At 54.1% G+C, this 25,708-nt stretch overlaps 2 protein-coding genes across 2 annotated transcripts; both read right to left on the bottom strand.

Annotated features, from left to right (window-relative positions):
• Window positions 1–1,831: 1,831 nt before the first annotated feature.
• VSIG10L (V-set and immunoglobulin domain containing 10 like) lies at window positions 1,832–10,226 on the bottom strand. The gene is made up of 10 exons (XM_030299287.2): window positions 8,804–10,226; window positions 7,893–8,723; window positions 7,166–7,459; window positions 6,722–7,006; window positions 5,551–5,805; window positions 4,824–5,102; window positions 4,296–4,592; window positions 3,321–3,434; window positions 2,953–3,107; window positions 1,832–2,227 (listed from the first exon to the last, which is right to left on the bottom strand). The coding sequence occupies exons 1-10, from the start codon at window positions 8,841–8,843 to the stop codon at window positions 2,156–2,158; spliced, it is 2,622 nt and encodes an 873-aa protein (XP_030155147.1). The 5' UTR covers window positions 8,844–10,226; the 3' UTR covers window positions 1,832–2,155.
• A 1,808-nt stretch (window positions 10,227–12,034) lies between these two features.
• On the bottom strand, window positions 12,035–25,262 carry ETFB (electron transfer flavoprotein subunit beta). The gene is made up of 6 exons (XM_030299401.1): window positions 25,132–25,262; window positions 17,465–17,623; window positions 17,194–17,352; window positions 15,262–15,324; window positions 12,802–12,960; window positions 12,035–12,248 (listed from the first exon to the last, which is right to left on the bottom strand). The coding sequence occupies exons 1-6, from the start codon at window positions 25,186–25,188 to the stop codon at window positions 12,078–12,080; spliced, it is 768 nt and encodes a 255-aa protein (XP_030155261.1). The 5' UTR covers window positions 25,189–25,262; the 3' UTR covers window positions 12,035–12,077.
• Between the last annotated feature and the right edge of the window lie 446 nt (window positions 25,263–25,708).

Consider the following 25,708-nt stretch of genomic DNA (forward strand, 5'->3'; position numbering starts at 1 on the left):
AGGGTCTCCTAAGCTTGTAATGGTTACATTTTTAGGGTTTCTGGACCTGATCCCAACACTGGGGGGTTCCCCCTGTGAGAAGTAAAGGAGATGATTCATTTTCAGAAATACCAAATAAAAGCTGTGCTGTCTAATTAACAATAGATTTACAACCTATTGGAAATATGTACCCCCCCCCCCCCCCCCCCCCCACACCACAATGGACTCCCAAACTCTTAGACACTTCACTTCCTGGTTCTTCCCCTCTCCGCTTTGCGGGCTTTGCAATGGGCATGCAATGGGCATGCGCCAAAGAACAAAGGGAGGAGGGACTGAAAGTCTCTGCATCACCTCAGGGAATGTACATTTATTCCAATCAGTCTACTGTTTGCCTTATATGGGCATTGGCAACTTCCGGGTCAGGCTGTAACCTCTGTAGTACTCAGCCAATGAGGAACCAGGGGAGGGACTTGAGTGCTAGGAGATAAATCGTCTGCTGTAACTGCCCCAAGTGTGCCTGTCAGTCAGATACTCCCTCTTGCAAGAACGTTAATTAAAGCCTCGCTTCACTGTGCTCTGAATCTCCACATCTCTCCTTTGATTGGGTTGATGGGCTTCTTTCTAGCAGCCCAACACCAAGCAATTCTCAGACACCAACTCAATTCCGACACTCTATCCAGAGGTAGCATCAGATTCTCCAGGTGAAGGGTGCAGTTCTACGAGATTACCGCCTCCATACCCCACTTCAGACACCAGCTGCAAGCCCCAAACTGCTACCTGTGCTCCTGACCGACTGGCTACACATTGGAAGTTCCAAAGACCTCTTCCTTAGATTTGGTTAATTTGCTAGAGTGGCTCACAGAACTCAGGGAAACAGTTATTTACATTGATCAGTTTATTAAAGGATATGATAAAGGACAGGAATCAACAGCCAGACAAAGAGATACACAGGGCAAGCTCCCAAACAAAGGAACTTCTGTCCCTGTGGATCTTGGAGTCCAGCTTAGTGGTACATGGGAGCACTCTGGTTCACCAAGAGTGGAAGCTCTCCCAAAATGGACCAAAGCACTGTTCCCTTGGGTTTTCATGGAGGCTTCATTATATAATTATGATTGACTAAGTCACTGGCCATTGGCTGATTCAACCTCCAGTCCTTCCCCTTCCTGGAGATGGGGGGGGGGGGGCGGATATGGGTCTGAAAGTTCCAGATCCCCCATTTGCAGGTTTGACTTTCCAGGCAACCAGCCCCGCCTTTGGGGGCATCCAAAAGTCACCTTCATTAATAGCAAGAAATGGGTATTTTGCTTTTACGGCTCTGAATCATTTTCAGAAACCATGGATCAAGACCAGATATATCTGCAAAACATATTTTGGTCATCTGAATGACCAAATATATATTTCCTATAAATCACTGAAGTGGACGGCACAGGGCAAAAAGTGGTATTTCAAGCAGAGCAACCTCTGGGGCAAAGCCCTGGAGGCCAAATCCAGCATCCGGTGAAAAAAAAGCCTTGTGTTAATCAAGTAGCAGGGGTGAAAGTGCAGGAGGGGGTGGTCAGAGGCCAAGAGGCCAAACCATAAGGCTTTGAAAATCACAGGGAGGATTCAGGAAGATTTCTGACGGGCAAAGGGCAGCCACGGAAGGGTTTAAAGAGAAAAGGACCCAGTCTGAGCCGTTTTAAGATGAAGACCCTGGGGACGCCTTAGCGGGCTCAGTCAGTTAAGTGTCTGACTTCAGCTCAGGTCACGATCTCACGGTTCATGAGTTTGAGCCCTGCATTGGGGTCTCTGCTGTCGGTGTGGAGCCGGCTTGGGACCCTGCCTCCTTCTCTCTCTACCCCACCCCCACTCGCACACGCTCTCTCTCAAAAGTAAACATTAAAAAACAAAAAAAGACAAAGACCCTGGGAGCTGCATGGGGGTGGCCTGGAGAAGCAAGTGGACGTAGGAAGGCCCCTCGCTTGCCTAGAGGGTGTGCAAACCACAGTGGTAGATCAGCGGGGGTCTCTCCCAGCCCAGGAGCCACAGCGGCTTGGTTGTGCAAATACAAGTGGAGTCTTCTGCACTGAGAAGGAGACAGGAAGTCCCACTTTCAGGGTCCAGTCTTTAGTCACAGCAGGACAGGATGGCCCTGCCTACCAGGAAGTCCTACCCAAAAAATCCTGTGCAAAGCAGGTCACACCTGTGTGGCTGCCCGAACAGTCCTTGGGCCCCCACCCAGAGAGATGACTGGACTGGGGCCAGTGGCCTGGAAGAGAAAGGAAGGGAAGGAGACAACCTCAGAGGTTACCCTGAATGCGACATGCTGAATGTGACATGACTCACGCTTTTCTAGCACTAGCTCACGCTATTCAGAAATTAGCCGGGTTCCCTCCACTTGCAAAAGGAGAATAAAAAAATGTTCACCCACCCTTGGGAGAGACAAGACATGCAACAACCCAGGTTTTTCAGGGAAGAAGACATTCCCTCCCACTACAGAAAGAAAACGGGAGTTTTGCCAATTTTTATGGAAGAGTAAAGGAGTATTCTCTCCTTTGGAGGTAAGCTGGAATTTCACACTTAACATGACAAAAATTGGGTGGGAATTCCTGTCCGGTTTGTATATATTAAAAAAAAGGGGGGGAGGGGGAATTGACTAATTTTGTAAACCAACAAGTAAACCTGGAGGAAGAGAACTCAGACCGTCTCCTCTCCCTGATTAAAACATAAAAGGGGAGACCGGGTGGCTCAGTCGGTTAAGCATCCGACTTTGGCTCAGGTCATGATCTCACAGTTCATGGGTTTGAGCCCCGCGACAGGCTCTGGGCTGACAGCGCAGAGCCTGGAGTTTGCTTCGGTTTCTGTCTCTTTCTCTTTCTCTCAAAAAGTGAATAAACGTTAAAAAAAATTTTTTTTTTTAAATACAAAAGCAAACAAACAAAAACCATAAAAAGTTCCACCCCTATTCCAGAAGGACACTGGGGCACCACTCACCTGGTGAGCCTTGTTTGGGCTAGGGTCCTCCAGCGGGACTTTGAGGGGCAGAGGCAGTGGCGTCTGCACTGGGGTTACACTCTGCATCTTCTTTTCCAGTGGGGGAACCACAGGTGGCAAAGAGGGGGGATGCTTCTTTTTCTTCAGAGAGTCTCCTGGAAAGAGGAGGAGAAACATAAACACGCGATTGGCTGTACCAACATCCAACCCAGCCAATGAGCAGGGAAGCGAGGCTGAGAGGTGGAGCCTTACTGATTGGCTGATATGGAGGTGGGGGCGGGATGAATGACCTGTGACTGCGCTGATTGGTTCAGCCAGGTCTCCAGCGGGTCTCTTCCTAGGACCCTCCCACATGGCCCCTCACTTACCCCTAAAGCTGCACAGGCAGCAGATGCACAGGTAGAGAAGCGCTGCCAGGAGCGCCAGGCCCAGTAGGGAACCCAGGACGATGCCAGCAATGGCCCCTGGGCTCAGGGTGGGGCCTGGAAGACCAGAGAGGATAATTAGAAGCAGGAAGAACCAGAGCTGGAGCCAAGTTTCCTAAGCTCCCTGCTCCAACGATTTTTTAGGACCCAAGAACCTGGGACCCCAGACTCTTGATTCATTGTGCATTTACTGAGTAACTGTGGTGTGCCTGGCACTCTACTGGTAACGATCCATTGGTGAGCAAACCCAGATCCCTACTCTCATGGGGATTCATTTTCAGGGAAATCAGAAACGAAGGCACAAATTAATATCCTAATTATGGGTTATGCTATGACAAAAACTAAATGTGCTATGACAGAAATAATGTGCTATCATAGATATAGAGTCAATCTTCTGCAAAGACTCTTATTTCCAAATAAGGTCATATTCACAGGTACTGAGGGTTAAGATGTCAATATAGCTTTCTGGGGGGAGACACAATTCAACCAATCAAGTCAAGATGAGATCATGAGGATGGGCCCGAACCCAACCGGACTAGTGTCCTTACAAGAAGAAGACAGAGGTGTGCACAGGGAGGAGGACGCTGACGCTGTGGAAAACTGGAGGCAGAGACCAGGGCGCTGGAGCTACAAGCCAAGGAACTCCAAGGATTCAATCCAAGGACTAATGGCCATTATCAGAAGCTGGAAGAGGCCAGAAAAGCATCTACCCAGAGTCCCAGAGGGAGCACGGCCCTCATTTCCATTAGAAGGAGGACTGCCGAGTTGTGAGAGAGTATCTTTCTATTGGTCCAAGACACCCGGTTCACGGTACTTTGTTAAAGGAGCCCCAGAAAATGGATACGAGCAGAGAGGGGGGATAAACGAAACAGACTGAGGGTAGCAGCCCAGGAGAAGCCTCCAGCAGCCCCAACTCACGGGCCTGGTAGACTTGGCTTTGTGATGGGGTCCCTGGCTGGCCCCCCAGAGTGGGCAGGATACGGAAGGCCCAGGTCTCAGGGTTCCGATGAGGAAGGGGCACCACAGCTGACCGCTCCTGAGGCTCCAGGGTGAGCAGGGTGATCCAGTCCCTGTAGGTGGTGGCTCTACCCAGGTTGGGGCCTTCTGTTCGTGCCTGGACCTCAAAACCACTGATCAGGGCCCCGCGTTCCACATCCCAAGTCAGCACTGCTGCATCCCGGGTTCTCTGCAGCCTCCACGAGGAGATGGAAGGTCCTGGGGGAATTAAGGTGGGGGCTGGATTTGTGGGTCCTAGATGGGAGAGGGAAGGGGGCCGTGGACCTGGACCCATAGGTCCTGGGGTAGAGGGTCTGGAGATCCAGACTTCTAGGCCTACAAGAGGAAGGGGACTGAGGGCTTGGACTCTTGGATCTGATGGAGAAGGGGCTGGGGACCGGGTTTGAGGGAACAGAGGACTTCTGGGTTCTGGGAAAGGAATGGACTCACCAATGAGGGTGATCTGGTTGCCCCCGGCACCCAGCGCCCCACTGCACAACACGGAGTAATTTCCCAGGTCCCAATCCAGGCTGAAGTTGCTAATGAGGAGCTTGCGCCCATCTGGGCTGAGCCGCAGGCGACCCCCTCCTCCTGGGGCCACGGGCCGCCCTTCCCGGGCCCAAGATGCTCTGGATGGTGGAGGACAGCCAGTGACCTCCAGTACCACCTCTGCCTCCCCCGACCGTGTTTCCTCCACTGCAGGACGAAGCAGCACCTCCCGAGGGGCCTCTGCAGGTAGAAGAAACCGGGCCGAGTCCAGACCTGACCCTGGAGTCAAAGACCAAGTCCTGCCCGCTTTGGTGAAGCAAAGAGCTGTGAAACCCCAACACGTTAGCCAAATGAGGAAGCACTGCCCATGTCTCAGTCCATCATCACCTGATCTCCTTAGCAAGGACTTATTAGATACATACTATGGCCCAGGTGCTGGACTGAGGAACTCATATTATTCTCAACCATTTATTGCTCTGGACACATAGGAAGATGTCAGCCCTCTTCCTGGGCCCAGGAAAGAAACTGTGGCCCCTTCCCCTGCTTGAGGTATTGGTGCTTCTGTAGGTTTGAAGACAAAGGAAATCTCTTTTCCTGGAGTTAGAAGTCCGCCTTTCTCATTTCCTAAAGGAGCTAAAATGTATACCCCTTCCCCGGGAAACAGGAAAGAAACCCCACCAGCTCTCACCCGGGGTAACCGTGCAGGTGCGCGTGGTCACCAGGTGGCGAGCGAGGCAGGTGACGGGGACGCCGCTGAGCCGGGGGTGAGCGGGGACAGCCGCCTGGAGCGCAGAGGGCGCCGGCCCTGCGCGGACGCCTTCAGGGAGACCCTGGAACTGCAGGGAGGCCGCGGGGACCCCGCCGGGCCACGAGCAGCGGAAGCGGAGGCTGCGGTCCCCTGGACCGCCTTCCACTGAGCACTGTGGGGACCCCGGAGGCAGATCTGTGGAGCAGAGGGAGAGAACAGGGGCTCGGCCTCTCTCCCCTCGCCCCTCGAGCCCCTCATCTCCGCGCGTTCACGCCCACCCTTCTTCACCTGGACCCGCCCCCTAGGCGTCCCTTTTCCCAGAAACTTCCGGGCTGAGTGGGCAGCGGCAGCCCCACTGACTGCCCCTCTCTCCTAGAAAAACATCTTTGCACGGATTTCTTTCCTTGCAAACATAACCCCCCCCCCTTCCTTTCTAGTCCTCCCCCTTCCACCAAGTTACTGGGAGCCAACAACCAGACATCTCTGCCCCTACGGATGCGACACCCCTCCCCCCCGACCTCTTCTAAGATAACTCGGCCCTTTCTAGAATGGCCCAGCCCCCTTCTCTTATGACTCCTCCCCTTTCCCCAGGTAATTTTTAAAAAATATTTATTTATTTTGAGAGAGAGAGCATGAGCGGAGGTAGGGGAAAGAGAGAGGGAGAGTCTCCCAAGCAGGTTCTGCGCTGTCAGCACGAGCCCAAGGTGGGGCTCGATCTCACTAACTGTGAGATCATGACGTCAGTTGAAATGAAGAGTCGGTAGCTCATTGACTTAACCACCCAGGGGCCCTCAGGTAATTTATTTGCTGATCCCACTTAACAGGCCCAAGCAACTGAAACTCCGTCCCTTTCCGGCCTCCACTCTTCACCATCTGATCCTCCTCTTAATTTGTTGAGATTGCTCCTGGCCCGGGAATCTGGCCCCCTCCCCTCTCGTGACCTTCCTCACCCAGTCGAGCAAGTCCCGCCGGCCCTCGTTGGCCCCGCCGCTTATCCCGGGCGTCCCCGCCCCTTTTACGGGGAGTCTCCTCCCCCCTTGCTGGCCCCGCCCCTCCGCTGCGGCCCCGCCCCCTCGGCGAAGCCCGCTCCGTCCCGCCCGGGCCCGCTCACCTGCCACGGTGAGGTTGAGCAGAGAGCGGCGGCGGCGGCCTGTGCGCGGGTTCGCGGCGAGGCAGGCGTAGGCGCCGGCGTGGCCCGGCCCGACCGCGGGCAGCAGGAGACGCGGGCCGGCGGGCACGGCGGCCTCCGTCGGGTCGGCCAGGCTCCACGCGATGTCGGCGGGCGGCCGCGAGGCGGCGGAGCAGCGCAGGGTCACGTTACTGCCCTTGGTGACATAGAGGGCGGGGGTGGCGTCGCGGTCCGAGGAGACCTTGATGACCGGAGGATCCGGGCCGTCTGGGTGGGGGAAGGGGTCGGAACCGGGAGAGTTGGGGTCAGCCGGGACTCCGCCACGACCCGCGAGGACTGGACTTCCAACAACCCCCTCCTCTCCAGGGAGTCGGGACCCCGAGCGCCCAGATCCTAGCCCCCGACCGGAGGCGTACCCCGACTCACAGAAGACACTGACGTCGGCCGCAGCCTCCGCGTGGCCGAAGGGGCTGCGGACGCGACAAGTGTACCGGGCGTGGTCGCTGCGCACAGGGTGCCCGATGAGCAGCTGGTCGCCCTCTGTGCGGATCCGCGGTGGCTCCGCTCCCTCAGGGTCCGCTGCCTCCAGGGTGCGTCCGTCCCGGCTCCAGCTCAGCTCCCCGCGACCCGGCCCCCACCCTCTGCAGCGCAGCCGGAGTTCGGCCGCCCCCTCCTCTATCTCCGGGGCCTCGGGCTGCACAGACAGCTGGGGCAGGGGCTCTGGGAGAAGGGGAATGGGCTCAGGACCCGGTCCCTGGCCCCCTCGCCCCCCAGATCCAGGACTCCAGGCCCCGGCCTTCACTCCTCACACCCAGGACTTCAGGGCCCCAAGCCCAGGATTCCTCCTTCTCAGGGACCCACTAAGTCCCCCAGCGCCCGCCGCCCGCCCTCCCTTCCCCCACCCCCTCTTCTCCCAGAGACCCGTGATTCCAAGCCCCCAGGAGTCTTGATCCCCAGGCCCAACTTCTCCCAAGAACCCCTGTCTTGGCCCCCAGCCCCTATTATCCTTCCTCCCTCTAGCCTAGAAGTCCTCTCTCCCCTGTCCAGGAACCCCTTCCTCAGGGGAGAAAACAGGTCAGACAGCAGTGATCTGCCCAAAGGTCTGGCAGAGCAGGCCCTGCGGCCTGCACTCTGGACCTCAGTGCCCACTTACCATATACTCCCACCACGAACTCCCGAGTCTGCCGGGAGACCCCAGCCCGAATGACCTCAGCAGTGTAGACCCCAGCATCCTCTAGCTGGGCAGAGGCAAGTTCCAGGCCCCCCTGGGCCTGGTCAAATCGCAAGCGGTCCCGGTGAGCAGGATCCAAGCTGATCAGGGGGGCCCCCGGCCCCAGGCCTCCAGCCGCCAGCACCTTGGAGCCTCGGCGCCAGACCACCAGAGGCGCGGGAGGGCCAAGGCTGGGAACTGGAACCAGAGGGAGCTGGATGGTGGTCCCCACTAGCACCGACAGAGGCCTCCCCACCTGCTGGGGGAAGCTTTCCGCTGGGTGGGCTACTGCAGTTACTTTGGATTCGGGCTTCTGGGCAGATATTTTAAGATCCTGATCCTTAGGGGAGAACTGTGAACCTGGGGTCTCAACTTCAGTCTCCAGGGCCTGAGCAGAAATGTTTGAAGCTGGGGTCTTAACCGAGGACGGCTCCGAGTTTTCGGCAGGAACTTGAGAACCCAAGATATCAGAAAATACTTCGGAACCAGGGGCCTCAGGGGAGGTAGGAGGATCCGGGCTCAACTTTTGGCCCTCAGCAGAAACGTCTGACCTAGGCACGTCGTTAAAATTTGAGGCCTCAGGAAACCGTTTGGAATGAGGGATAGCAGCAGTGGTTTTTGAACCTGGAGACTGCTCTGGAAATTTCCAGTCGGGGGGGTTGATGGAGGAGACTTTCGAACCTGGGCCCTGGAAAGAGCTTTCTGAGTCCAAGGAGAAATTGGTTCGCTGAACTCCAGAAGAGGCTCTGTGGGTGACGACCCCTGCTCCGGAGGCTGCAAGAAGAGGAGGGGAGGGCGTTGGGGAGCTGCCAAGAGGGCGGACTGGTGGGGAAGGGGCTGCGCAGGGGACTTACCCAGGAGCAGGAAGAGCGGCAGAGCCCGTGAGGTGTCCATGGTGCTGGCCGCACCGGTGAGGACACTGCAGCGAGACTCCAGGACCTGCACCTGTGCCTCCCAGGTCGACAAGTCCGACAGGACTGGTAGCTTCCTGGGCGGGGAAGGAAGCCAGACCCAGAGGGAGGTGCCCCCACCCCCAATCTAGTGGCAGAGCCAGCCACCCCCACCCCACTGGTCCTCGTCAGCTGGTCCCGTCTGACTCTGCACTCCCCACATGCGAGGTGAAGATGGCGAGAAAGGAGTCCCAGTGGAAACGTGGCGGTAGCAAACCCGTGGGGAAGGCAGCCAGGAAGACTTCTTGGAGGAGGGTGAGGTGACCCTTCAGAGAGTCCCACCTCTGATGGCCTTGGCCTCAGTTCGGGCTTCCTCCTCCTCAGCTTCCGGCTCCGAGTCCACTCTGTCCTGCCTGCAGCACCTGCATTTGACCCTGCTCCTGCTCTGCTCCAACTCCTCCCATGGCTCCCTGCTGCCCTCAGAACCAAGTCTCAATTGGCTCCCTCCCACCCAGTCCCTCTCCAGAGACCCATAGCTGCATCTCCGTGCCCCCCAGGGCCTCAAGTGCCCTGCATCCCCCCAAACTCAGCGTCTTCCCTCCAACACAACCCCCTTCCCGGGCTCTCCATCTCAAGTGCCGTTGCACCATCTACCCAGAGGCTGTGGGGCGTCTTCCCTCCTCTCTCCCCATCCCCTCCTGCTCTGCCCCCTGAATCTCTGTCACAGCCTTTCCTCTGGGTTCCCACGGGCCAGACCATAGCACAGGCCCCATCCGCTCTGCCTCCTCCCTCCAGCCTCCAAATCTCCACCAGTGCCAGTCCCTGGATCCTCACATGGCCCCTCTTTCTGCCCCTGCCCCTCCCACAGCTCCCCTGTGCCCTCAGGAGACATCCAAGGACCCTTCCAGACCCTGAGTGGCCCAGACCCACCCACTCCAGCCACACCCTCCACCCTCTCACTCTTTGAATACCTTGTCATTCTCATGCCCCATCTCTCCCCTCCCAGATTTGTGGGCACTCTTCTCTACCTGGAATGTTCTGCTCACTCCCTGCCCCCCCCCCAACAACTTGTCCTGCAGCCTCACCTGATTAAGAATCATAATAATAATTACCACTTCTCCCGTGCCAGGAACCATGCGAAATGCTTCCCGGGCATTATCTGGCCAAACACTTCCAAACACCCTGTGAGCTGGGTGTCATTATCCTCGTGTTACAGGCTAGGAGACTATGGCTCAGAGAGGTCAAGGGACCTGGAGGAGGTTGCACAGCCAGAGAGAGGAGTTGGGCTTTGGCTCAGGGTGGCCAGACTGCTCACTCCTTCAGAAAGCTACCACCCCATGGGGCATCTGGGTGGCTCAGTCGGTTAAGTATCCAACTTCGGTTCAGGTCATGATTTCACAATTCGTGGGTTCGAGCCCCGCATCAGGCTCTGTGCTGACGGCTCAGAGCCTGGAGCCTGCTTCAGATTCTGTGTCTCCCTCTCTGTCCCTCCCCCACTCATGCTCCATCTCTCAAAAATAAAAAAAAAAAAAAAAAAACATAAATAAATAAATAAATAAATAACATAACATAACATAAAAAAACACACAACGAAAACAGAAAGAAAGCTACAACCCCATGCTGGGCTCAGGATCTCTGCTCGGCATCCAGTCCCCTGAGCTCACCCAGGGAGTTCTCACCATGCTGATGGTAATGACAAGGGTAATAATACATAGTGAGCATTTTCTGTGCGTTAGGTGTGGTTCTGGAGGTGCTACATTAATTCCCTCAAAACCTCATGGGGGAAGTTTTGTAACTTAAAGATGCCAGCAAATTCCTCCCTTACGGAGTCTATGTCCCCTCCCCGTGGATCCAGGTAGATTCTTACTACCAGACCAAGAGACTACAGCAGAAGTGATCCCGTGCCAGTGTCTGCATGGAGGCCCAGAGACGGGCATAACCCACCTCACGGGTCATAGAACACTCCCTCCTGGAAGCCAGCCACCAAGCCGTGAAGAAGCTCGAGCAGCCCACGGGAAGGAATCATGGCCCCTGGTCAACAGCCAGCTCAAGCCAACAACCCCAGCCAGCCAGCATGCAGGCCAGGTGACTGAGCCATCTCGGACATGTATCCCCGGGCCCCATTTGAGACCCCAGCTGACGCCGCGTGGAGGAGAGGCGAGCTCTCCTGCCAAGCCCTGCCCAGCTTTCAGATGTATGGGCAAACTAATGACTGGTGGTTTAAGTCAGCGAGTTTTGGGGTGTCTCGTTATGCCACATCAACCAACCAGAACACGGGTATTATTACTAACGCCACCTGAGGGAGGAAATCGGCGTTCGGAGAGTAGGAACTTGCCAGGGCCTCAGGGTCCAGACCCCGAGCCCTCAACCACTACACTAAGCTCTTACTATTTTGATCAGCCGGATGAGGAAACCGGAACTCAGAGATGCAAGGTAACTCACTCAAGATCCCACAGCTGGGAAAGTTGAGGGAGGATCTAAAATCACTGAGTCTGGGGGCGCCTGGGGGGGCTCAGTCGGTTGAGCATCTGACTCTTGATTTCGGCTCAGGTCACGATCTCACGGTTCATGGGATTGAGCCCCGCGTCGGGCTCCGTGCTGACAGCGCAGAGCCTGCTTGGGATTCTCTCCCTCCCTCTCTGCCCCTCCTCCGGGCACGTGCACACGCGCTCTCTCTCAAAAATAAATAAATACACTTTAAAAAAATAAAATAATAAAATCAGAGTGTGACTCCAGGCCCCGGCTCCTCATCCCCACCTTACATGTTGTCTGTGTCCCCAACCAGAACCAGAACTTCCAGCCTTGCTGTCTCCTGTTCCCCAAGTCTCCACGGGGGCCTGGCACCTGCGAGTTCCCAGCAAAAGCTCTGCAGCGTGACACCCCCTCACTGATCTTCGTCTTTCAGGAATTCAACTAGGATGCCATCTACCTGGGAAGTCTCCGACCCCACATTCCAGGTCAGACGCCCCAGGTGGGCTCCTCAGTGTGTGGTGTCACCTCTGCTTACAGCTGGCTCTGCCCACGTCCATCCCAACCCCCCCCCCCCAACATGGAAGCTTCTCAGGGACTGGATGTGACTCACCTGGGTCCCCGGCGTCACCCAGCACAGGGCCTGGCACACGGGAGACTTAAGTAAATGTTTGTTGAATGAATCAAAGAACAGGTCTCCACGGAATGAGTTAACAGAGACGGTCGTCGGGAGGGTCATAGTTTTATTGCTGAGTGTCAGGGAAGGGGCTCAAATCCGCCCAATCTCCCTCAGCTTGGCCACCAGGTCCTCCGTGGTCTCCACCTTGACGCCGGCCGTGCGCTGGGGCGGGTCCTCCACACTAACCACGGAGAGCTTGGAGGTAAGGTCCACACCCAGGTCTCCGGGCTTGATGACCTCAATCTTCTTTTTCTTGGCTTTCTGCACATGGGCAGTGACAGTTCACAGGGCTGCTGAAGCCCTGCCCAGCCTCCCACAGCCTCCCACCCACGAGTGCCATGTCTGCAGAACCAATCCCATTGCCCGAACTTTTCTGGACCCCGCTAGCCAGACAGACGTGACCTACTGGGAAGCCCTTCTGCTGAGGGTCCCTGTTTAGTTAGCTGTCTTGAGAAGCCCTTCGCGGGCTGAAATGGACTCCCAAACTCAACCTTCTAGCTTAATGAGTCCGGCCCATCTGACCCACGGAACCCACCCTTCTGAGACGACCCACTGAACTCTCCCTGGTGGCTGAGATGATCCACTGAACCCTTCCTATTGGCTGAGATGATGCCCTTCCTATTGGCTGAGATGGCACACTAAACTCTCCCTATTGGCTAAAATGACCCAATGAACCCATCCTACAAGCCAAGATGAACAGTAAACTCTTCCTTTCCGCAGGGTGATGATCCCTTCCTTCATACAAGAAGTCCCTGGGCGTGCAATGCACTCATGCATCCTTGGGCCCTCGGTGACCCATCTGCTAAGTGCTCACCATGATGTTGGGCAACGTGGCATAGCGAGGTTCGTTGAGCCGCAGGTCGGCGGTCACCACGGCAGGCAGCTTCAGGCGCAGGGTCTCCAGGCCCCCGTCAATCTCCCGCTCCACTTTCACCTTGTCCCCTTCCAGTGTCACCTGGGAGGCGAATGTGCCCTGGGGAGATGGGAGGGTGGGTGAGGTCAATTCACGGCAGGCACAGAGCGACGTGAGCACATGCACAGGTGAGCGAATGAATGAGAGAAGAGAGTCCTGCAAGGTAACCTTTAGACATCAAGTTCACCAACAGGAAGATGCCACAGAAAGGGAAAATCTCAAAAATCTGTACTTTCACTGGCAGCCAACGTGTAGGTCTTAATGACCTGAACCTGCCAGTTAGGTTCCGACCTATTATTAACCTTCCTTAATAATGATGAACACGTATTGCGTGTAAACAACTTCCGCGCACTAAGTCATCAGGCCCTCAGGAACTCTATACGGGAAACGCTATTATCCCCACTTTACAGATGAGGAAAACTGAGGCAGGGCGAGGCTCAAAAATGTGCTGTCACCCAAGAGCTGGCAGTCTGGCTCTAAGCTCCATGTCATGCTCCCACTACCCACCATTCTGTCCCCAGGAGTTCCCTTCGAGGCCCCTCTGCTGGGGTAACAACAGACTCATGTGCTCACCTTGACCCTGGAAACATCTGCTGGGACCCCATCTTTGCTCAGCGCCCACGCCCACACTCTCGCCAACGCCCCTCTGTGCCTCAGTCCTGAATCAACATTTCCTGATGTACCTACACCCTCTCTGTCTAATCGGCCCGTTGTCTCCATTCGCTCACTCACTGGACAAACCTTTCAAGTCTTAGCCGGGATGTTCCGTCACCCCTAGTCTCATCCGAACACCCCATGAGCCAGCCCTGGGGATACACAGTGAACATGACCAACAAGGCCTGGGCTTTCGGGGGCATTTATCCTGGCCGGGAAGACTGCTGGTAACCAAGTGACCGGTAACCAAGTAATAACGGTAATCAAGTGGACTCACGCGTCTTCTGAGCATGTGAAATGTGGCTCGTGTGATTGAGGGATGGAATTTTTCATCTTACTTTATTTTTTTTTTAAGTTTGTTCGTTCGCTTGTTTGTTTGTTTGTTTAGAGAGCATGTGCGTGCATGCATGCAAGCACGGGAGGGACAGAGAGAGGAGGAGAGAATCCCTAGCAGGTTGTCAGTGCAGAGCTGGATGCCGGGCTCGATCCTACGAACCGACAGAGATTAGCACCACCCCGGCACAAGGATGACACACAAATTCGTGAAGTGTTCCGTATGTTTGATGTAAATTTTAAAGAATAAAAAATAAAATTAAAAAGAAAAAAAAATGTGCAGTTTATTGTAGACCACTTACATCTCAACAAAGCTATTTAAAAAAAATCCTCAATGCGATCACTGGAAAACTTTGAAGTGTGTTTGGAACAACCTGGGTGTGTGAATCTACATTTTCAACTGTGGATTTTAGGAATCTAAATTGAGTATTTCTGATGAAAATTCAGCATCTGAATGGAGATGTGCTGTAGACATAAAATCCACCCTGGAGGGGTGCCTGGGTGGTTCAGTCGAGTACTCATCTGACTCTTGATTTCAGCTCAGGTCATAATCTCGTGGTCTGTGAGTTTGAGCCCCATGTTGGGTTCTGTGCTGACAGCAGGGAGCCTGCTTGGGATTCTCTCGCTCTTCCTCTCTCTCTGTCCCTCCTCCACTCTCACTCTCTCTCAAAATATAACTAAACTTAAAAAATAATAAAATAAAATAAAATAAAATAATTTAAAATAAAATACAATACAATAAAATAAAATAAAATCCACACTGGATTCTGAAGACGTCATACAAAAGGAAAAAAGAATATGACAGAGCTCAGGAGTTTTTATATTGATTATATGTTGGGATGATAATACTTTAGATGTGTTAGGTTAAATAAAATATTATTGCAATTCATTTTGCCGGATTCTTTTTACTTTTTTAATCTGGCTGTGAAAAATTCTAAATTACCTAGGTGGCTCGTGTTTCTACTGGACTGGCAGAGGTGGGGAGTGGGGAATCTGGAACTGAGGAGGGGACATGAGGATTTCATACAGGGTGGGTAAGGAAGGCCTCTCTAAAGAGGTAATAACTGAGCACAGACCTAAAGGAGAGAGTGGGAAAGGCATGAGGCAATCTGAGGGAACCATGTTCTGGGTTGAGCAAGTGCAAAGGCCCTGAGGCAGGGATGACGTTGGCGTGTGGTTGGAGAGTGACAGGGCTGAAGACAGAGCACCAAAGGCCTGGACGAGGCCTGGCGTCCTGGCTGTGCACTCCCCCTTCCTGCCAGCAGGAGTAGCCATCCTTGCACATGCCTTCCTCCAGAAAGGCAGGGACAAGGGTGGCCCTGTTCTGAGCCCCCAGGTCTAGCCCCCAGAAGGTACTCCTCACTCCAGCCTCACCTGTGGCCAGTCTAGAAATCCAGCGGTCATCTGCCCCGTCTGGTTACAGTCATCATCGATGGCCTGAGTGGAGAAAGAGAGAAGACTGTATGGCAGTGGGTCTTTTCACACACCGTTTGGGCCTTTGTCTAGATGGGGATTAGCAAACATTTTCTCAATATCATGCGGTCTCAGTCACAGCGATGCAACTCGGCCACGGTGGTACACAAGCAGCCGTAGATAGAAATGTGCCTGTATAAAGCAACAAGCTTGGTGGTTGTTTATAAAGCTTTATAAAATCAGCGGTGACCATGGGCCATAGTTTGCTGACTCCTGGACTAGAATGATCCCATCCCTTCACTTGGGCCTCGTGAGAGGCAGTCACCTGTCCCGGGGCACACAAGGACATCTGGCATCCCCAGTGCCAAACCGTTGCCCCCTGTATAATTCACAGAAGCCTCCCATGAGCCAGGACCTGGGCCAGCTGCACTGGGGAACTGAGTGAGTAGGAACTATCCCCTGACCCTAGTGATTGGTTCAGGGATTGGTACTTGACTCAAGCTGGACCCATGAAGAGTCAGCTCTGGAAGTGTTCCTGAAGCTCTTGGGAAAGAGGCTCTTTTGTTTCTGCTGAGGTTGCTGGGCTCCTGAGATATGGGCCTGGAGGTGCAGAAGGTAAAAACAAGATAGAGGAGTGGAGCGTAGAGCTGACATGTGAACCTGGATCAAGCCATGCCTGAAGCTTGAATTATATGAGCTAACAGGTTCACTTTTTGGCTTCTGCCAGTTTGATTCTGACCCTGCCACCTATAATAAAGACTGTCCTGACCAGTTTATCCTGTATCTTCCCAGTTGGAGGCCCTGGTCCCAGAAACTGTCCCTGACGACCAGGACAGGCAGGACATGAGTCTGAGACCCACCAGAGAACGGAGGGGGCATCAAGAGGCCATGATGCCAGCACCAGTGTCCTGGGGCGCTGGCGAGAGACCTGGGTCCCCAGAGCCCTGAGCCTACCCAGACCGTGCCTTTTTGGCCTGTTCTCTGGTTAGGCCCCCTGCCTCAGCTTACTGACTTCTACTGATTCCTTTGCTGTTCGTCATCTCTCGTTTTCCACTGTCTGACTTGGGCGGGACACCCAACAACCTATATAGACTCATCGGCCTCCGCCTCTCCCCAGGGACCGATCCAGCCTGCTGGGATCCCGGTCTTTTCCCACCAGGGCCCTGGCTCTACCTCTGAGCCTCCCGTGCGATCCCAGTGCCCTGTCTGATCTCTCAGTCTGTCACATTCTTTCTCAGCCTTCATCCCTAAGCTCCGCCCCTAGATCTCTCCCCTCCCGCTGCAGTCGTCTGGGTCTCTTCTGAAGATCCTCTGCCCCTCCCTGGGTGAGGCCACAATGTCTATCTCAAATGGGAGGGTGTGGGCAGGCTACCCAAAGGAAGGCTGTCGCCTGCCCGGCCTCCAGAGGGAACAGCTGAGCCAGACACACACCCAGCCCAGGTGGGGGTGCCAGGTGGTAGGTAGCGTTCCAGCTCAATGTTAGCCCCCAAGCTCCTCCCCAAGCCCCTGGCCTCCAGTCTCTCCCCTTCCAGCCTATTCCTCACAGCCTCAGTTCTCCCACAACTTTCCTCTCTGTCCCTCCCAGCCAGACCCCAGCGCCACCTTCACCTCCTCTCCGCCTCCCCTCACTCCCCGCAGCTCAAGCGCTGCCCCTCCGGCCACAGGTCTCTCTGCTCTGTCCCATCAAGCCTCTCTTTCCCCCACCCAGACCATCGCCACAGCCCCCAGGGCTCCCACTTTACCCCATAGGACCCCCCCCCCACCACCCGTCACCCTGCCCACCCTGCTCAAACTCTCCACCCAGCCTGGGGCCCCTGAAGCCTCAGCTCCTGCCCACCCCGCCGCCAGTCCTGAGCAGGGATGGGGACGGGGGGGAGGGATGGGCACACTTACCTGCTTGCCCAGCAGCACCAGGTCTACCTTCTCCTTCTCTGCCAGCTTGGCCAGGACCCGGGCCACCTGCAGGGGACCCAGGCGATCTGCCTCTGCAGCTGGCACCTCCACGTGGATGCCTCGGTCTGCGCCCATGGCCAGAGCAGTGCGGATGGTCTCCTGGCAGGAGAAGGGACTCGGCTCGGCTTGTAGCCCCAAGGGGTACCCAGGAGCCTGGTCCCGTCCCTCCTCCCTCAGGCCCGAGACTCAGGGTCCCAGCACCCTCTCCCACCTGGCACTGGGCAGGCCCACAGCTGACAGCGATGACCTCTTTCACCAGCTTTTTCTCCTTGAGCCGCACGGCCTCCTCCACGGCGATCTCACAGAAAGGGTTCATGGAGTGCTTCACGCCATCTGTGACCACGCCCGTCTTGTCGGGCTTTACCCGGATCTGCCCAGCCAGGAAGGGAAGGGCCAGGGTCAGGGGACCGGGGAAGGCAAGGGCCGGATGGGGATGACAGGGAAAGGGGCAGGGCCTTGCCCACGGTCCCACACGCAGGTGGAGGGTCACCTTCTCGTTGTGTCATTCAGACATGTGCTAAGCACCGGGGACCTCTGACATCTTGTCACTGCTCTGTCCCTTGGGCCTGAAAGCATGTTTCGCCAATTTCTGTTTACCATAACCCACGGTGAGAAATGCATCTTCGATACTCGGGAGTATATTACAAATACGTAACATATACTTGCATACAAATACGAATGCCACCAGAATGTGAGGTTTGCTGAACAATACTTACCCTTACTTTGCACACCATACCCTGACATTTCCTTTTAATTTTTTTAAGGCTTTAATTTATATTTGAGAGACAGAGGGAGAGAGACAGCGTGTGAGCGGGGGAGGGGAAGAGAGAGAGGAAGACACAGAATCCGAAGCGGGCTCCAGGCTCTGAGCTGTCAGCACAAGCCCGACATAAGGCTCGAACTCACGAACCACGAGATCATTACCTGAGCCAAAGTCGGACGCTTAACTGACTGAGCCACCCAGGTGCCCCTATGCTGTACTTACATAGATTTACTATCAATCTTCTCTCCCTTAGAATGTCAAGTCCCTGAGGACAGGGATTTCTGTCAGCTCTGTTCACGACTGTACTCACAGGCCTAGCGTAGCACCTGGCATATTGTAGGTTCCTGCACAAAAAAGAACTTGGCAGATGCACGTGTGAGAACCTGCATTAAAACCGCTCAAACGCTTGTAGGGGCGCCTGGGTGGCTCAGTCGGTTAAGTGTCCGACTTCGGCTCAAGTTGTGATCTCACAGTTCATGAGTTCGAGCTACGCGTGGGGCTCCGTGCTGACAGCTCGGAGCCTGCAGCCTGCTTTGGATTCTGTGTCTCCCTCTCTCTCTGCCCTTTCCCCTCTCACGAAGTGTCTCTCTTTCTCTCGAAAATGAATAAACATTAAAAAAAAAAAAAAAGAAGAACTGCTCAAACACTTGTAAACAGCATAGAAACTAAAACACAAAAGGGGCAACTGGGTGGCTCAGTCAGTTAAGCGTCCAGCCTCGGCTCAGGTCATGATGTCATGATTTGTGAGTTCGAGACCCACGTCGGGCTCTGTTGTGACAGCTCAGAGCCCGGAGCCTGTTTCGGATTCTGTGTCTCCCTCTCCCTCCCCCTCTCGTTCTCAGTCTCTCTCTCTCAAAAATAAATAAAAACATGAAAAAAAAATAAAAAGTAAAACACAAAAGCCCTCTTGTTACAAAAATAAAATCCAAGACATAGGTCTCCCCTTTAAACAGGAAAGCAGCCCCCCGCAGTAAGAGGCTGGCTGACGGGCCAGGGGGCTGGTGGAGGGCCCCGAGCCCACCCTTGCCCTGGCAAGACCCCGGGCACCAAGCTGCCCACGCCCAAGCAGAAGGGGATGAGAGCCCTCTGGCACCGGCACCAGGGAAAGGTGCCCGCTCATCTTCTCCACGGAAGACCTTTCAAGCCAGAGATTTGAAGCTTCGAAAACACTGTTGAGTTCAATTATCTAAGTCAGGAAACAATGGATGGTCTCAAAATTCAGTGCCGGTCTTTTTTTTTTTTTTTTTTTTTCAAATTATTTTATTATTATTATTATTTTTAATTTATTTATTTATTTTTTTCAACGTTTATTTATTTTTGGGACAGAGAGAGACAGAGCATGAACGGGGGAGGGGCAGAGAGAGAGGGAGACACAGAATCGGAAACAGGCTCCAGGCTCTGAGCAGTCAGCACAGAGCCCGACACGGGGCTCGAACTCACGGACCGCGAGATCGTGACCTGGCTGAAGTCGGACGCTTAACCGACTGCGCCACCCAGGCGCCCCTCAAATTATTTTAAATAATGAGGTTTTATCAGTCAAAGGAGATGAGTCAGGACGTGTGTCTCTTAAAGATGCAAACTATTAACGTTCAACAGAAACAGCCATGACCCCGGCAGGCATCGACTGCCCCGAGGGCTTTATTACGTGCATGAACTCATGTAACTGTCCTGACAGCCTAGGAGGTTAGTTACTGCCATTCCCATCCCTATTGTACAGATGGGCCAACTGAGGCACAGAGAGGCCAAGGGCCTTGCCCAGGATGACACCACAAGGAAGTAGAGCCTCACTCCAAGTCTGACTTGGGAATCGTGAGACTCTCCAGGCTGCCAGATAGGCCCTCGAGAGGTAGGAGAGCCGGTCCTACTATCCGTGGCCCACGACACAGGAGCAGGTGTTCGTAAAGTGACTTCTGAAAGCCGTCCCTGAACCCTTGACACAGCTCAAGGACTTCTCTGTGATTCAGGACGGCCAAGGCCAGACAGTGAGGCGGTGGGCAGGGAGAGATGCCCACAACCGACGGTCAAGGTGGTGGTCAGGGCTGAGACCCTTCTACGGGAGATCGCGTCTGGGGCAGGCAAAGAGGACCAACATCCTCACGGAGGTGACAGGTGTGACCTGAAGGAAGAGGAGGTGCCAGCCGTCCCAAGCGCAGAAGGAACAAGGGGAAGGGGAAAAGGCCGTGTCCTCCCAGAACCGAGGAACACAGGCTGGTTGAGGTAAGGCCCAGAGATGGAAACAGGTTTTCTGGGGCCTGAAGTTTCTATCCTTTGGAGGATCTGCTTTAAGAAAATGCAGCTGGGGCACCTGGGTGGCTCAGCCGGTTGAGTGTCCGATTTCGGTTCAGGTCATGATCTCACGGTTCATGAGTTTGAGCCCCACGTCGGGCTCTGTGCTGACAGCTCAGAGCCTGGAGCCTGCTTTCAATTCTGTGTCTCCTTCTCTCTCTCTGCTCCTCCCCCACGTGTGCTCTGCCTCTCTCTCTGTCTCTCTCTCTCTCTCTCGGTCTCTCTCCAAAATAAGTAAATATTAAAAAAAATAAAAAATAGGGGTGCCTGGGTGGCTCGGACAGTTAAGTGTCCGACTTCAGCTCAGGTCATGATCTCACGGATCGTGGGTTCAGCCTTGGGCTCTGTGCTGACAGCTCAAAGCCCGGAGCCCGCTTCGGATTCTGTGTCTCCCTCTCCTTCTGCCCCTCCTCCACTCGTACTCTGTGTGTCTCTCTCTCTCAAAAATAAATAAACATTAAAAAAAATTTTTTTAAGAATAAAATAAAATATGGCACAAAAACAGACACATAGACCAATGGAATAGAATAGAAACCCCAGAACTAGACCCACAAACGTATGGCCAACTCATCTTTGACAAAGCAGGAAAGAACATCCAATGGAAAAAAGACAGTCTCTTTAACAAATGGTGCTGGGAGAACTGGACAGCAACATGCAGAAGGTTGACGCTAGACTACTTTCTCACACCATTCACAAAAATAAACTCAAAATGGATAAAGGACCTGAATGTGAGACAGGAAACCATCCAAACCCTAGAGGAGAAAACAGGAAAAGACCTCTCTGACCTTAGCCGTAGCAATCTCTTACTCGACACATCCACAAAGGCAAGGGAATTAAAAGCAAAAATGAATTACTGGGACCTTATGAAGATAAAAAGCTTCTGCACAGCAAAGGAAACAACCAACAAAACTAAAAGGCAACCAACGGAATGGGAAAAGATATTTGCAAATGACATATCAGACAAAGGGCTAGTATCCAAAATCTATAAAGAGCTCACCAAACTCCACACCCGAGAAACAAATAACCCAGTGAAGAAATGGGCAGAAAACATGAATAGACACTTCTCTAAAGAAGACATCCAGATGGCCAACAGGCACATGAAAAGATGCTCAACGTCGCTCCTCATCAGGGAAATACAAATCAAAACCACACTCAGATATCATCTCACGCCAGTCAGAGTGGCAAAAATGAACAAAACAGGAGACTATAGATGCTGGCGAGGATGTGGAGAAACGGGAACCCTCTTGCACTGTTGGTGGGAATGCAAATTGGTGCAGCCGCTCTGGAAAACAGTGTGGAGGTTCCTCGGAAAATTAAAAATAGACCTACCCTATGACCCAGCAATAGCACTGCTAGGAATTTACCCAAGGGATACAGGAGTGCTGATGCATAGGGGCACTTGTACCCCAATGTTTATAGCAGCACTCTCAACAATAGCCAAACTATGGAAAGAGCCTAAATGTCCATCAACTGATGAATGGATAAAGAAATTATGGTTTATATACACAATGGAATGCTATGTGTCAATGAGAAAGAATGAAATCTGGCCTTTTGTAGCAACGTGGATGGAACTGGAGAGTGTGATGCTAAGTGAAATAAGCCATACAGAGAAAGACAGATACCATATGGTTTCACTCTTATGTGGATCCTGAGAAACTTAACAGGAACCCATGGGGGAGGGGAAGGAAAAAAAAAAAAAAAAAAAGAGGTTAGAGAGGGAGAGTGCCAAAGCATAAGAGACTGTTAAAAACTGAGAACAAACTGAGGGTTGATGGGGGGTGGGAGGGAGGAGGGGTGGGTGATGGGTATTGAGGAGGGCACCTTTTGGGATGAGCACTGGGTGTTGTATGGAAACCAATCTGACAATAAATTTCATATATTGAAAAAAAAAGAATAAAATAAAATAAAAAAAAGAAAAAGAAAAATAAATAAATAAATAAATAGAAAATGCATACCAAATCACAAATGCAAAATCGACTCGGCCTCTCCCCGGGCCTTGAAAGAAACTCTGAAGGGTACAGCCTCATGGGCCAGAACTGAGTGTCGCTGGTTGCCTATTGAGTAATAAGCTAAACACACAATCACAGACGTGCACACGGACACACACTGAGCACGGCATCTGTTTCTGAACAAATGACTAAATAAACTTGCATTACTAGTATTATCAATAATAACAATACTCACTGCGTGCCAGCCAACACTTGTTTTTGAGAGAGAGAGAGACAGAGAGAGAGAGAGAGTGCAAGTGGGGAGAGGGGCAGAGATGGGGAGACACAGAATCCAAAGCAGGCTCCAAGCTGTCAGCACAGAGCCCAAGGCGGGGCTCGAACTCACAAACCATGAGATTATGACCTGAGCTGAGGTTGGACGCTCAACCGACGGAGCCACCCTGGCGCCCCATAGCCAGGCACTATTCTAAGAGCTTATCTGATCTTCACCGCCACCCAATTCAGGAGGTACTCTTGTTATCCCCGTTGTAGGGTGGAGGAAAATAAGGCTCAGAGTGGTTACGCAGCTCCCCAAGGTCACATAGTAGGAAGCTGACCCAGGCAGCTGGCCTGGAGTTGGCTCTGAACCGTTCTTGTGAGGGAACCAATGACTAAGACAGCAGTGACTACATCAGACAGACCCTCCTCCCCACCCTGGAGCTGGAATTCTGGAAGGAGAGACAGACACTAAAGAGAGCAATCAGTAAATGAGAGGAGATTACAAAGAGACAAGAGTATGGGTGAAATTACAGCCAGGGAGGGGACAGGAACAATGGGGGTTGCAACTTTAAGTCAGGATCCAGGGCAGGCCTCCCAGAGAAGGTGACAAGTGAGGCAAGAGTGGAACGAACTGCATGCACCCTGAGGAGCCACCGGTGGGGGGAGGGGACATCTGGGTGGACAGAGGATCCCAATCCAGTGTGGGAGAAGAGTGCAGAGAGGCAAGCCCAGGGGGCTGCAGGAGTGTCCAAGGACACAACAAGGAGCATGAGAGGGTTGGGACAGGGGATACCAGAGAATCACTAAATGCCGATGCGATTGACAGATCAGCGTTAAGCAGGACAAGGGAGGTACAAGTAGGGCTGGAGAGGGAAGGGTATCCAAGCAGAAGGCCCAGCGGGGACAAGGGCCCAAGCCAAGAAGGGGCCCTGTCTGTCAGGAAAGATTAGGTGGGAGCTATGGAAGCACAAGGGGTAAGGGAGGAACAGGGCACCGTGGACGGCAGAACAGGGGCCAAGGCCGGACCACGAAGGGTCTCAAACACTGAGGGGCTGGGACTTTGTCCTGAGGGTGCTGGGGAGCCTCGGGGCAGCTCCCGGTGCAGGAAGAGCTGTGAGGCTGGGAGAGGATGGACCAGAGGGACAGGACAGCAGCTGACACCCCCCTCTCTGTTCTCTCATTCGGCACACACCCATGCCAGTCCCCGCGCTGGATGCGGCTGCGACCCAAAGCCCATGAAACTGGAGCCTGCCGGGTTGGGGAGACAGATACGACCTAGGCATCTCAGGCCATGGAGACCAGGACTGGGGCAGAAGGAGACCCAGGGGGCGACGGAGCCCGAAGGAACAGTTACAGGTCGGAGGAAACCAAGAGGGCAGGTCCCAGAACCCCGAGCCACATCCCTGCCATTTGCTGTCATCAGGCCTCCCAGCTGCTGAGTGAAAAGGGGAGGAGAAGAGACCAGAGCGGGACTTGCCTGCACTTGTGATTCTGAATCTGGCTGCCTGGAGCGGGGTGACCTGGCAGGTAACAGAACCCCCACGGTTCTGTTTCCTCACCTGTCTAACAGGACTGATAATACCTAGCGGTTTTTGAAAGCACTGAATGGGTTAATCTCTGCCAAGGACTTGGAGCCCTGCTCCTCCGTAGTAATCGCTCACTACACATGGGCACTTATGATCACTGAAGCTTCCACGCCAAGCCCGGCTGCCGGGACCTCCTGCCCACCCCACCCCCCAAACTGGCAGGGGCCCTGGTTTCATGCTTCTCGAGGCCTCTGGCAAGCTAGGCCCTATGCTGGGCAATGCTGGAGACGCAGAGGTGGAACCCCAGTCTGATGGTGGGGACACACGTGGATGGGCAGTCACCACCTTCAGTCTGCTTTAAGCCAAGTAATAGGAGACACGGGCCTGCGAGACTGCCATCTGATTCACCTCTGTCCAGACCAGCTTCTCTCTGGGGGCAAGCCAGGCCCTCAGAGACGCTGCCCCCAGCCCCCTCATGGAGAATGTGAGTCATTCCAACAGCTCAGTCCGACGGGATTCCGTCTCCAGCAAACACTTCACCCTCCCTTCCCAGCAGGACCTCTTCACTCACCCTGTGGCTACGTAGGGTAAAAGACAGTTTCTGGGTTCCCACAGCGCCCGGTATTGGAATAATCAACGGAGTGTGCAAAGCAGCCTAAAGGTTAAAGTGTGGCTTGTGTGCAAAGCATTTAGTTGGGTTGAGGAGTCAGACAGACCTGGAGCGGAAATCTCAGCTCTATCCCATCCTAGCTGAGTGACCTCTCTGTGCCTCAGTTTCTCCATGTGTTAGTTAATAAATAGGGGCCATGACACCTCCAGCAGGTAAGAAATAGAGAAGGTAACTCGCACTGCACCCTATGAAGACAGCGAGTCCAGACTCGAGAAAAGGGAACGGGGTCATGACCCCAGAGGGGCCTGGTCTGAATGAAGAGAGATCTGAAGTCTGAACCTCACAGTCCTTGATCTTTGCCCTCTGGTGTACTTTGACGTTTGGGGGAAGAGCGGGAGAGATCAGAGGTACGAGAAGACCTCCCATACAGTGACCCCGGAAGCACACGACCGCGGGATTCGGGGAGGTTGGGGGGGGGGCGGTCACCTTCACAGCGAAGTCGATGACCCTCTTGACAGCCACGAGCGCACGCAGCTCCGCCATCTTCCTGCCTCTGCCACCTGCCGGGGTCAGTAAGCTCGCTGGGCGCCCAGATCGAGACTTCTCGTCCCGCCCCCGCACCCCGCCCCTCTCTGCGCCTGCGCCCCACGCAGCCAGCCAGTCAACCGCTGTGGTGCCCGCCTCCGCCCCAACAGAGGACCAACCGGAGGCCCGGAAGGGAAGCAGGTGTGGCAAGAGGACTGGGGCCAATAGGGAAGGAATCTTGGACAAAGAGGCGGGACCCGAGGGGAAAGGAAACGGACCTAGAGGAGGGGGCGTGGCCGGGAACTAGGGGAAAGGCCGTGCGCGTAGAGAGCTGCTCCCGGAGTGGAGTTCCTCCCACGAATTATAAACTTTTCCCAGTGTCCTCGATTTATCCCCTTCCCCAGTTCCCCGCCTTTTCCTCAACTCTACAAGTCGCCATGCTCGTGTCCCCTACGTCCTCCTGTGTCTCCCCATTTTCTTTTTGCCATGTTCCTCGTCCCATGATCATGCCCCTTATGTTCCCCTATACTCGTTTTCC

This window comes from Lynx canadensis, chromosome E2 (genome assembly GCF_007474595.2).
Source record: "Lynx canadensis isolate LIC74 chromosome E2, mLynCan4.pri.v2, whole genome shotgun sequence".
Taxonomy (NCBI): domain Eukaryota; kingdom Metazoa; phylum Chordata; class Mammalia; order Carnivora; family Felidae; genus Lynx; species Lynx canadensis.